At 35.6% G+C, this 12,248-nt stretch overlaps 1 protein-coding gene and 1 long non-coding RNA gene across 2 annotated transcripts in view; one reads left to right on the forward strand and one right to left on the reverse strand.

Annotated features, from left to right (window-relative positions):
* The window catches only part of SLC6A15 (solute carrier family 6 member 15), a 37,061-nt gene extending 25,514 nt beyond the window's left edge, over positions 1-11,547 (forward strand). Inside the window, exons 7-12 of the mRNA XM_086887820.1 lie at positions 1,946-2,187; positions 2,293-2,485; positions 3,688-3,880; positions 6,332-6,491; positions 8,612-8,774; positions 10,178-11,547. Of these exons, the coding sequence (XP_086743946.1) occupies positions 1,946-2,187; positions 2,293-2,485; positions 3,688-3,880; positions 6,332-6,491; positions 8,612-8,774; positions 10,178-10,549 (1,323 nt within the window). The 3' untranslated portion in view covers positions 10,550-11,547. The remainder of the gene's footprint in view (positions 1-1,945; positions 2,188-2,292; positions 2,486-3,687; positions 3,881-6,331; positions 6,492-8,611; positions 8,775-10,177) is intronic.
* LOC147653596 (uncharacterized) overlaps positions 3,950-12,248 on the reverse strand; it is a 70,422-nt gene continuing 62,123 nt past the window's right edge. Inside the window, exons 3-4 of the long non-coding RNA XR_015286500.1 lie at positions 7,222-9,399; positions 3,950-4,578 (exon numbers count right to left, since the gene is read on the reverse strand). This is a non-coding gene — a long non-coding RNA (uncharacterized LOC147653596). The remainder of the gene's footprint in view (positions 4,579-7,221; positions 9,400-12,248) is intronic.

Here is a 12,248-nt window from a genome sequence, read left to right on the forward strand (position 1 = left end):
TGGTTTAAATCTGAAGTTAGGAGGCCTGTATGTCACGTGTATTACATGTGAATATAAACCTTACAAAATATTTACATTACAATTTTTTGTACTTGAGCACTGATTTGGACTGTAGGCTCATGAGACTACCTGGAGAAATTCAAACGCCCCCACCTGTTGTTTGATTCACTCTGCTGTGCTAACACTTTATTTGTACATCCAGGCTATAAAAAGGAGTGCTAAACCTATCTAGAATGAAAATTATCCAGGTAGATAGATGTGAGAGGGGAGGGAGAAGCATCTTTTCAGCCCAATCAGCTGAGCAAATGACCACATTTTGAGCACGGATGAATTCTGTGCAAATTCCCATCAGTTATGCCAGCATGGTAGAGGACTGGCACACATTGCTGCAGCTGTGAGAGTTCCAGACTAATGTAGAAGGGGAGAATTTCTCTGTTTGGCATGGCTGTTAAACAAAGCAAAAATTCTAAATAAGAAACTTCATGGAAAACCTAAAGAAAGGTATGTGAAAAACCCACTTAAATCAACTACTGCAGTTAAACTGCAGGATTATATGAAGTACAGAGACTCCAAAATTTCAGAGGAAACACTTCACAGCAAATCAATCTAGAGTTATTTTGAAACACGCTACTTTTGGTGGTACCAAAGGATGTATTTTAGGAGGTGAGAAGTGTTCTGATGTTTCAGCCGATGGCAGATCTGGTGCAGATAAGAACGTTCCTCGCGCTCCCTCTGGTGGGACATCTCTGGCACGACAGTGTGACACAGAACCACGGGCAATAGCCACTTGTGCATTGTAATTATCATCTAAATAATTAGATTATAAAACAGGAATATGCTTATTGTCATAAACACTTTCTCTCAATTATACTGTATTTCAGCTATATGTAAATGAATAAAGAAGCTTTCTGCTGCCTATCTGTAATAAATATTATATCTCCATGAGAAACTGAACTTTTATTCAAAATGTTGTAACAACAGCAGATTTATTTCTCCTCAGAGTTAAGACAGTCAGTCTAATAATGCTGGCATCTATGCTGATGCATTTTAGTTTTACTTTTATGAATAAACCTAGGGCTTAAAGAAAATAAGTCACTTGCATAAATGGAGGTTCTGAATCAGCATAATCAAATCTGATGTTTTAAATTTGACATGAACTTCTTTACTTCTTTTTTGTGATTCAGTATCTAGAAGAATTTGAGATAGATGATGACTCATAAATTTGTAACAAAGTTACTTTTTTAAGGAGCAGTGCAGTTGATCTCAGTGAGCCATATTGTTAAATTTTTTGATAACAGGCTTAGTTGCCCCTGAAATACCAGACCCATTTAACACAGGGTTAAGTTCAAGGCATCTGACTTAGGAGATTTGATTTCTGCACTATACAGCTTGTGGTGGCAAGTGTTCATTTCATGTATTTCATTTTGCTTTACATATTTGCATGTAATAGAATTCCATATAAGCATGCGTATCTCATGTTCACCTTTTATTTTTGTTCGTTTGAAAAGTAACAAGAAAGCAGCTTTAATCATACCCACTGCACTTATTAAGAGGGTTGATCATTCTAAAATACATCTTAAGTCTAACAGAAGTCAGTACATGTACTGTAAATAAAAGACAGTAAATACTGTAAAAAAAAGTTCTCTCTTATTTCTCAGTATAACTAGCTGCTGTTTCAGTTACATAGCTCCAATAGTGTCTCATTGTTGGGAACATCCTCTACAACATGTTTCTCTACAATGTTTAGATAATATAAAATAAACAGAAATTCTGACCTGTAAGTTTGCTAACTTCAGGGGTCGCATTCAGCTTTAATTTTATCGTAGTGAAAATACAGTTGTAGTGGAGTATTAGCATTTTATGATGTAGGGTTTATTCTGTTGTTTTTTTCATATAATAGAAATGCCTTTTATAGCTGACATATATTATATCTAATTTCAAACAGCTTGAAATAATGCTGGAGCCCAAGGTCTGGAGAGAAGCTGCTACTCAGGTGTTCTTTGCCTTAGGGCTTGGATTTGGTGGAGTCATTGCCTTTTCAAGCTACAACAAGAGAGACAACAACTGCCATTTTGATGCTGTACTGGTGTCCTTCATCAATTTTTTCACTTCTGTGCTGGCAACTTTGGTGGTGTTTGCAGTTCTGGGCTTCAAAGCCAATATCATAAATGAAAAATGTGTTACCCAGTATGAATATCCATTTATTTTTTAAAATTATTTTTACGGTTTATTTCGTTTATGAACTAACACAGACCACTGAGCTTGTTCTCTCTGTTCTGTTGTGTTTTACAGAAATTCAGAGAAGATTTTAAAACTTTTGAAAATGGGCAATCTCAGCCAAGATATGATCCCACATCATATCAATTTCTCAAGCATTACAGCAGAAGATTACAATTTAGTTTATGACATTATACAGAAAGTCAAAGAAGAACAGTTTGATTCTCTTGGTCTGAAATCTTGTCAAATTGAAGATGAACTTGACAAGGTGAGATTACACCTTGAGTACAGAGATTATGAACAGATGAACATTTATAAGCCTAAAGTGAGTTGTGAAGTGTACCTGCACAAAGTACCAGGACAGTGTACCTGTGAGCCATGCACCTGTAAAGACCTGGATGAAAACATGGTTGCATTCCAGCTCACTTGAGGACTTTTGGGTCTGACATCTTAATATGATCTTCACTGCTTTAGAATATATTTTGATCATGATATCATTCTTCTCAGGAGGTGATAAGTTTTTTAAGCTCTGTTTTTCAAAAGAATTGAGCTTGAGGGTTTTGCCAAAGACTAAACAGAGATGTTACTTATTCAATGTCTTAGACTGCAAGACAATCTAATGTTAAGATATATATTAGATATAAATACTGCTTCACCAAAACTAAAAAAAAATATCATTTACTTACTAGGTAGTTGTTTAATGAGTATAATCCTATTTTGAAATCATATAGTAAGCCAAATCTGTAACAGAAATTATAATTTTCTAGCTTTAGAGAGACAATTGCAGATTGAAACACTGACTTCTATACAATTGCACCAGCATCTGACGATAAAATATAAAATTGGTGATTTAGATGTTTCTGTAAAGTTTCTATAATAAGGCTGCTGTTTATATTTGATTTAAATTTCTAAGTATAGAAATTCAATCCTTTATGTGCTTACTGGAGAAAACAGTGTATTTATATAGTGGCCTATATAGTAGCTGTCACGCAAAATTATCAGTGAAAGGTAGAAAGTTGTTGTTCCGATTGGACATGAGAGGAAAATTCTCCATAATGAGTGCAATCAGCCATTGGACAAATCTCTCAGTGGAAGTGGTGGGTTCCATATCATTGGACACTTTAAAGATTCAGCTGGACAGGGTGCTGGGCCATCTTCTTAAGACTGCTTTTGCCAAGAAAGTTTGGACCAGATGATTCATGAGACACCTTCCAACCAAGTAATCTATGATTCTATGAAAGAATTGTGTTAATGCCCATCAACTTAAAAATTCTTATATTCCAGTAACTAGTATTAACTGGAAGAATTACATATTAGATAGCAACTTCCCTCTTTGCCTTCAAGGTGTAATCAGTGACACTGTATGAACACAAAGTCAGACTTGTCAGGCTGTCACACTACCAAAAAAAAAATAAAATAAATAAAAAAAAATAATGAATAATGATACAATTTTTTTTTCCTCACTGACAGGCAGTCCAAGGAACTGGTTTAGCTTTTATTGCATTTACGGAAGCAATGACCCACTTCCCTGCTTCTCCCTTCTGGTCAGTCATGTTCTTCCTCATGTTAGTAAATTTGGGACTTGGAAGTATGTTTGGAACCATTGAAGGCATTATCACACCCATTGTTGATACCTTCAAGGTCAGGAAAGAAATTCTTACTGGTGAGTTGCACAAACTTTCTTTTCTCCGTAAAGCAGTAAGCTAAAATTTTTTTGAGACTATGAATTCTCTTTTTTGTTTGTTTTTTTGACATGAAAGTTTACAGAGCATTTTACAGAGCAGTAAATCACTGTATTCCAGAATGTACTTCCCTGCACAGGCACATTAATATCTGCCAATAAAACCTTTTCCTGAATGTTACAGTAGCATAAACACCCTTAAATTTTAATTTAATGTCTGTTACAAGTTTCTGTATGGTCAGTCCTTTTGGGATCTTTCAGAATACTTTCCATTCCAGCCTGTGTTGCACATTGGAGAAACAAAGGACAAGGACAGAGTGAAAATACATTGCAAATTACTACAGATTACTCCTGAGTAGGCCAGATGAAATCATAATTTATGAGGAATTTTTTATTATGCTAAAATCAGTACAATTACTCTCTAGAGAAACATATTTTTCTCTGTTAAATGTTTATAAAGTCTTAAACAAGAAGTCTCATTGTTTTGTTCGGGGTTTTTTTATTACTTAAATGCCCAAAGTTGTTTGAGGTGTAGCATGTTCATGTAGCTTTGACTTGTAGGGATTTCTCTTTTTTATATAAAAGACCAGCAGAGGTGTGAAGTTAGATTCCTGAAAACCTTCAGGACAGCTGCAAGGGACTTGGTGTGTTATGCACAAATTCAGCTTTCATATCAATGCCTGGAAAAGGTGGGATAGAAAATAAATTTTAAAAAAAGGTGCTTCAACATTATCTAACTCTATGAAGAAAACAATAAAATCTGTGAGAGAAATAATAATATATTTTATAAAAGTTAACCCTTGATGCAGCAGAGCACTGCTTTTTTCCCAATTGCTTTCCTTAGTTTACTGAGATAATAAGTAATATTTAATAGATAAAAAAATCAAATTCTTAAAAAAAGATTAATAGATTGATTTTTCAGAAGTTATAAGTTATTTTTGGTCTCTTTGTTTTCTTGAATTAGGTCTTAACTTCATGCTGAATAACCAGTGCAACAATTAGCAATTAGCTGTGTGTTACAAAGAATAAGTACGTGTGCAAGTACCATGATACAAAGTCATTACACTGGAGTAATGGAGCATTTTACAGTATTTGTTAACTCGGTTTGACAAAAAAAAAAAAAAAGATAAGGAAATATCCAAGAACTGTCATTTTTTTGTAACTTTTTTAAGTGGTGTGCATGCATGATTTTAGCTAAACTCAGTTGTACTCAAAAGATTACAACTTGATGTGGTGTTTTGTTAATTTACTGAAAAAAATGAAATATCTGGATTATTTTTCATGCAATATTGGTGGCATTTAAGGATTTTGTCTGCAATAGATTTCATGCTTACAAGACAAAAGCTTTCAACTTTTACAGAATGGTTAGCACATTTGCAACTCCTTGAGTTCAAGGAAACCAACTCAAATGCTTAAATTCATGTTGCATTCAACAAAGTTGTGCCTCATGCTGAGTGGTGGAAAGTTCATAAAGTCTTTATAGTAATATTTCTAGAAGGTTCAAGAAGGTGATTAGACTTCTAGCACAGTATTTGAAACAGTGTAATTGTCTTACTTTCAGTATTGCAATCAAAAATAATTGATTATCTTGCAGTGGCTGTATTCTGTAAAGATATTTTATATTTTGACCATTCATTTTTCAGATTCATTTTACATAATTTTGGACTACTTAGGTGCATCCTTAGCCTAAGTTCCCTGTGAGAAAAAAAGAGCACTTTAAGAATCAGTCTTACTGATGCTCAGCCTACAACTGATGTCATGATTTATTGACATTTAACTTAATTAATAATTAAGTCCTGTTACTGACAATTTTAATTGGAGACAATGATATTGAGCTCCATTATGCAGGATCAGCCTTTCAAGAAGTATATTTTGGGGTGTTCCTATGGAAGGGACAGAAATGTTGCTTAACATACAAATACTTTTAGACAGATCCTAACAGAATTTTATGCTGTGAATGATCCTTTAGGGAAAGTCTATTCAGCCTTTTTGTTTTTTATAATCATAGTCTTTTTAGAATCATAGAAAATTTTTCATATTATTTTTTTCCCCCATATTTTCACTTCGAAGTTCTTTTCACTTCTGAATTTCAAAAAGTGAGCTGGTGACCAATTAACATGATGTATGATGTTTTGCCTACTGGATGATTTACCTCTGCATTTACATTATGTTCAGTGAGAAATAATCACTTGATTAATCACTGCTGCTTAATCAGGACTGCTGTGATACGGTGATTCTAGTAATTCTAATTTTACAACTTCTCCATTTTTAGGAAAGAGGTAGGATTATTAATATTCTTAAAATTGAGACACCCCCCCCCCCCGAAAACAATAAAATGTTACCAAATTTACTTTTATAAAATAATGCATTAGTTCCTCTTTGTTGATGGAACTTCGTTGCAGTTGTGGCTCACATTTCTGTCCTTTATTCCAGTCATCTGCTGCTTGGTAGCATTTTTTATTGGCCTGATATTTGTGCAGCGCTCTGGAAATTATTTTGTGACGATGTTTGATGACTACTCAGCTACTCTGCCGCTGCTTATCGTGGTCATTTTGGAGAATATTGCAGTCATCCGAATTTATGGAATAGACAAGTAAGTGAAGGAAATGTATCTCCCTGTCTGTATCAACGCCATTCTTTACAATAATTATTACTATTTTAATTATAGTTGTGAGAAAGGAGATGATAGCAAAAACAGGGTCAAAGCTTTCTTGGAAGCAGCACAGTTGATGACAGTAAAGTGACCTGTTGGGGATGGGTGAAGAGGAATGACCATAAATCCCCCTTATTTTTTTTCTTCTTTTTAATTCCTTTTATATGCAAAATCAGTAGAATGTGTTCAGGAAGTGAGATCAATATGTGCCACACTTAAGGAATAGAAGAGTTTGTATCAAAAAGAACTTGTGCCGTGCACAGGTCAAACAGAGAATGCTGTTGAAGTAATTAAAGTGTCTAATTTTTCATGAAGAAAAAGTGTGACATAGAGTGGGTGGAGTTTCATTTGACTTTTCACTTTAATCTGAGTAATCAGCCATCCTTTGTCATAAAGAAACAAAACTGTAAGAAGAAAATTTAATTTTAATGGTTTCCAGACATTGTTTCTAGTCTATGCAAGTAGTACTTGGTCTGCTTACTCATTAAGGGAGAATTCCAACTTGGGCCACATGTATAATTCTATAATTGATCATTTAGATATAAAAACACCACATAGATTATTTAAACACATGCAACCAAAAGATAAAACAGATGACCTGGTTATAAAGTTGCTAATGTCCAAGCTCCACTGTGAATAGAGGTGGACGTGTCAAAAGTCAGCAGCTTACCTGTGAGGAAGTTGATGTTTAGGCATAGCTAAAATATGGTAATCCTTTGCTTATGACTCACAGTAGAGGTAATTCATGTTTTCAGAAGGGGTTCTGATGGGATCCAGTGAAAAGTTAACAGCCAAGTTTCTCCTTTGTAATGACCACCTGAGTATTCCCTCTGGAGTATTCCTAGTATTTCTTCTGATGTATATTCCTCCAGAGTATCCTTCAGGAATCCAGCAATTCAGTTTGCAAAAACTGTCAGTACCAACAGCCCCAGATTGCCATTGGCTGTGATTAGCACCAAGGGTTCCTTGTAGAAGAAGTTCTGTATAAATGTCTAATTAGACATAAAGTCTTTGATCAGATAGTAGAAAAGCAAGGCATAGCATACAAAGAGTGCTACAGAAAAGAGACAATGTGTGAATCTCTGTAACCAAGAGGGAAAATCTTCCATGCTGGAATCAGTGCTATGAGGAGCTTGGGGTAAAGGAGATTTTTAGAAGAGGTTAAGTAGGATGGAGACAATGGAAGACTTTAAAATAAAGATAACAGATTCATGTTCAACTGGAAGAAGAACTAGAGATTTCAGGAAGAGAAGGCTATCTACAGAGGGCACAATCCATTTCTAAATTCAACTTCCTTTTAATGATGTCTTTTATTTCAGTGTAAGTAAACAATAGAATGCCTCAAGCTGTGCAGGTAAATTTTTTTCCTGAGCATTTACATGACAGAAGCTTCACATGTGTAACTGCTTGGAAAACATCCTTTTTTGAGATGCACATTTTGAAAGGGAGTGGGACTGCAAGGGAGTTAAAACAATCATTGCTTACTCACACTCCAAAATAATTATTTCTAAAAGCATTCTCTGTGTCTACTGGCTCTGGAACCATATACTCCATCATGAGTACAAAAATAGGAGTTTTGTTCATGTCTTAACTTAGAATTTTGAGGAGAAAGGAGGCAGTTTTATAGCTTGGCAAAGGTTTATTTCAGCAGTTTATACAATGCAAACCATAGCTTTTGCATAAGGTTTTTTTTTTTAGACTGCAGCACATGTGTTAGTTCAAAACTAATATTGCACAATCTGTAAGATGTGCTGGTAAACAACCTAGTAGACAATACAAGAAAACGTAAAAAAAAATGTTATAAAAGAAAAGTTATTTTAAATATCTTCCAGCACAGTCCAGCAAGCAGCTTACTAAGTCACTGCACTGTGCAGGATTCCTTTTGTTCATCTGGTCTGAACAGATGAACAGTATAAGCTCTATTTTTCAGCCCATCAAGTAATTTAAACTACAGCTATTTCTATATATGTATTTTTCCCTCAAGTTAGGTGCTATGTATCAGTTACAGCTTTCAAAACCTCAGTGCCTACACTAACAATGACATTTTAATCCCTTCACAGATTTATGGAGGACCTGAAGGATATGCTGGGGTTTTCTCCAAGCCAGTATTATTACTACATGTGGAAGTATGTTTCACCATTCGTACTGTTATGTTTGCTGGTAGCTAGCATTGTCCAAATGGGATTGAGTCCTCCTGGTTACAATGCTTGGATTGAAGATACGGTACGTATATAGCATGTAGGTGTATATGTAGGGTTTGGATGTATATGTGATACCGTTATCATCATCATCATAGTGATCGTGTCTGGAGCATTTGAGAAACACATGAACAGACAAAAAAATTACAAAATCAGTATAAATAATGACATGATGGTTGCTTTTATCTTAAGTAACTTCACTGTAAAACCAACAGTTTTTTAAATTTTAGGGTAGTTCTGCTTTAAAATATAGCTGATTGACTCAAACCTTTATGCTCTGGGTGACTTTTATTTTGTAATGTATGATGAAGAAACTCTTAATGATGGGAGAGGTTGTTCACATTCATGAAGTCTTACTTTGCTGCAGAAAAGAGGTGACAGCTACATAAATCATTTCAGATAACACATCAGGTATTTTCTGTGGAATTAAGTATTAAGATTTAGCCATGTTGTATTTCTTCCTTTTGGGAACACATGACAATGTAGGTAGCAGCTGTATGTATTAAAACCTGTCTCTGATAAGAACTTTTCAGGGTGAGCAGCAAGACAGTTCTGAGCTTTGACTTCAAAGAGATACTCAGTCAAGGTAACTCTGAAGACTTCAGTTGGTTGTAGGCTCATGAGCCCTCAGTTATTTCTACAGGCTTTTTCTGCAAAATGGAGAGAGAGAAAATGTCAGAAAAATTCATCTAAAGAAACTTTCCCAAATTAGCCAGGGGGGAAGTCACAGCAAAGACAGGTAAAGGATAAATGTAAGAGGTCAGCATTACTATGGGTAGATAGTATGCCTGCCTCTATCCAACTACATGATTCTCAGAAAAATGCTCTTGTTATTTTTGATTCTTGCCCTCAAAAACTAGAAAGAGAAATACCTTAGAATACCAAACATGCCGTGCCTTTCCCTGTACAAAATCAGGCAAGCGGGGCCTGATGGCTGTTGATGCTTGAATGCAGTAGAGGTGTGGGGTGTAGTCAGTGCTCCAGCATTATAGTTTATTGAAAGTTTATGCAAAGTGCAACAACTGAGATGTCTCCTGTCTAGAACAGCTATTAGCCTACAGAGCAAGGGCTAATTTTCCAGGCAGAGTTACAGATACCACTGCACACTTGTCTATTCTGGGCACCCTTTAAAGGATCAGGGAACAACTACAGAGAAATGTAGCAGAAAGCCTAAAGTGAAAATCTTGAGCTGTGTGCTGCTGAAGTGCTCTCAGAAACTGTTCAGTGGTGTTTTAGTCCTCCTCACTGGCTGAAAGATAGCAGTCCTACATCTCCATGACTCTACAAATCTGAGATCTTTAGTGGTGCCCATGCTGTGAGTGCAGTGGAGGATGTAGTTTTCCAAACTACAGACCTCAGTGAGGACTGGGGCATTTTGTTATTTTTCTGGGAAAGATGTATTAATATTTTCTCTATTGTGTTTCTCAGGCTATGGAAGAGTTCCACAGCTATCCAACATGGGGAATGATTGTCTGTATATCTTTGATGGTGTTGGCCATACTGCCAGTCCCAATAGTCTTCATGGTACGCCGTTGCAACCTTATTGATGACAGTTCTGGCAGTTTGGCATCTGTCTCCTACAAAAGAGGCCGGATAATAAAGGAACCTGTTAATCTGGAGGGAGATAATACGAGTCTGATTCACGGGAAGAGTCCGAGCGAAGTGCCGTCTCCAAATTTCGGCAAAAACATCTATCGGAAACAGACTGGGTCACCGACTCTGGACACGGCTCCAAATGGACGCTATGGTATTGGCTACCTGATGGCAGACATGCCTGACATGCCAGAGTCTGATCTGTAAGCACAGGAAAAGAAGTGCTGTTCGTTTCTCCTCCCACTGACCACAGCCCTGCTATGAGAAGTGGTCAGCGTCACTTACTAGGGTGCGATCTCAGGTGCTCCATAGTGACAGTCTGTCAAATGCCATGACTGTATGTACTGGGTGAGAAAACTCCCTTTGGATTAATTCTGAGTTTTTATTTGCACTGAAGGAAACATTCAGATTCAGTGGCAGCCTGCAGCTGCCAGCATAGCCAAGAATTTGATTTTTTAATTAACTTCTAAATTTAAAGCTTTCTATTTCTGAAGCCCAGCTCTCGCTCCAATGATAAAATATTTCTGAGGTTATATCATTGAAAAACCTTTTTTTTTCTGCTGAATTTCAGGTTAACTCCCAAGTATTAATGGTGAGCTCAGCATTAGTTCACCAAGTCTGTTTGTGTAAACACCTGTATATACCTTATGTAGATATGCTGTACTTATTTTATTAGCACTGATAATTACTTAGGCTATTAGCTGAGTAAAAAACAAACCTGCAAACTATTTTCTTATATAATAGCTGTATAGAGCAATAGTATTAGAAAATCAAGGAGTAGACTTAATAATAGGAAGGCGATCAAAAATTCCCTGTTCACTGGGGACTGCATAAACTGTGCCTGTATATTTTGTGTAAAATATTTGCTTTTTCAGTGTGAAAACAATGTTAGAGTGAGTCACTCCAAGAATCTTAAGGATTGTGCAGATTCTGCATTTTTTTCTATGCTGTGTGCCTAAAAAAGACCTTGATATTTATTGTGGTTACAAGATTACATATATATTATATTTATATAATATACTTGTAATGTAAATATGTATATTATTCTGTATGTAATCGTTTCAAAAGTTGAAGCAAGATGGCTTTTTTAATTAGTCTCCTTCAGTTTTGCTTCTGTTTTATGCAGATAATTTTTTTCAGTCAGTAATTGTTAAGAACTGTATGGCATTACATTTTAACCTACAAATAAAGAGATTGATAAAGTATTTCTCTGTGATACCCTAATACACTTATTGTAACACAGCCTGCTTTTTCCTCATCTGGACTACCTGAAAGAATGGTATTTGCTAGATGAATAAAGATGCTGAAAGAACTTGAACAAAGCAAAAAATCAGTCATCTTAATAAACTATTGGACAGGGCCATTTACTGTGAATACAGGAGGTGATGCAGCGTTATAAACTGGCAGGATGCTCTGGAAGCTGGTACATGATCTGCTCCTTACCTTAAGTGTTTTAAAATTAGGCATAAAGTCTGACATTTTCTACCTCTAATAAGCAAAGGGCAGAAATTGGTTTGCGTTGTCCCGGCATCAAAGAACCAGATTAATTTATTTGATGTAAATGCAGGTCTCTGTAGCTCTGTGTCTTGAGACTACAGTTTTAACCATGTCAGGACGGAAAAGTTATGTCAAATAAATGAAAAGGAGCAGAATCTTAAACCAAAGCACTTTAGCAACTTGACAAAATTCCTTATGGGTAACTGTTTTGTCACAGGAGAATAATCTCAGATAATTTCCCACTTTTAACCTGAGAGCTTTTGAAATAATTTCCAATCATCAGAAAGTTGAACTAGTAGTGTTAGTTGACAAAAATCTATATTTAATTATCAGGTTTATATTATATGTGATAGAAACTGTGCACCTCAAAAAGCATTTCAAGAAGTCCTCTAAAGTGCATGTATTGGAA

The sequence above is a fragment of the Cyanistes caeruleus genome, chromosome 4 (assembly GCF_971803275.1).
Source record: "Cyanistes caeruleus chromosome 4, bCyaCae1.hap1.1, whole genome shotgun sequence".
Lineage (NCBI taxonomy): Eukaryota > Metazoa > Chordata > Aves > Passeriformes > Paridae > Cyanistes > Cyanistes caeruleus.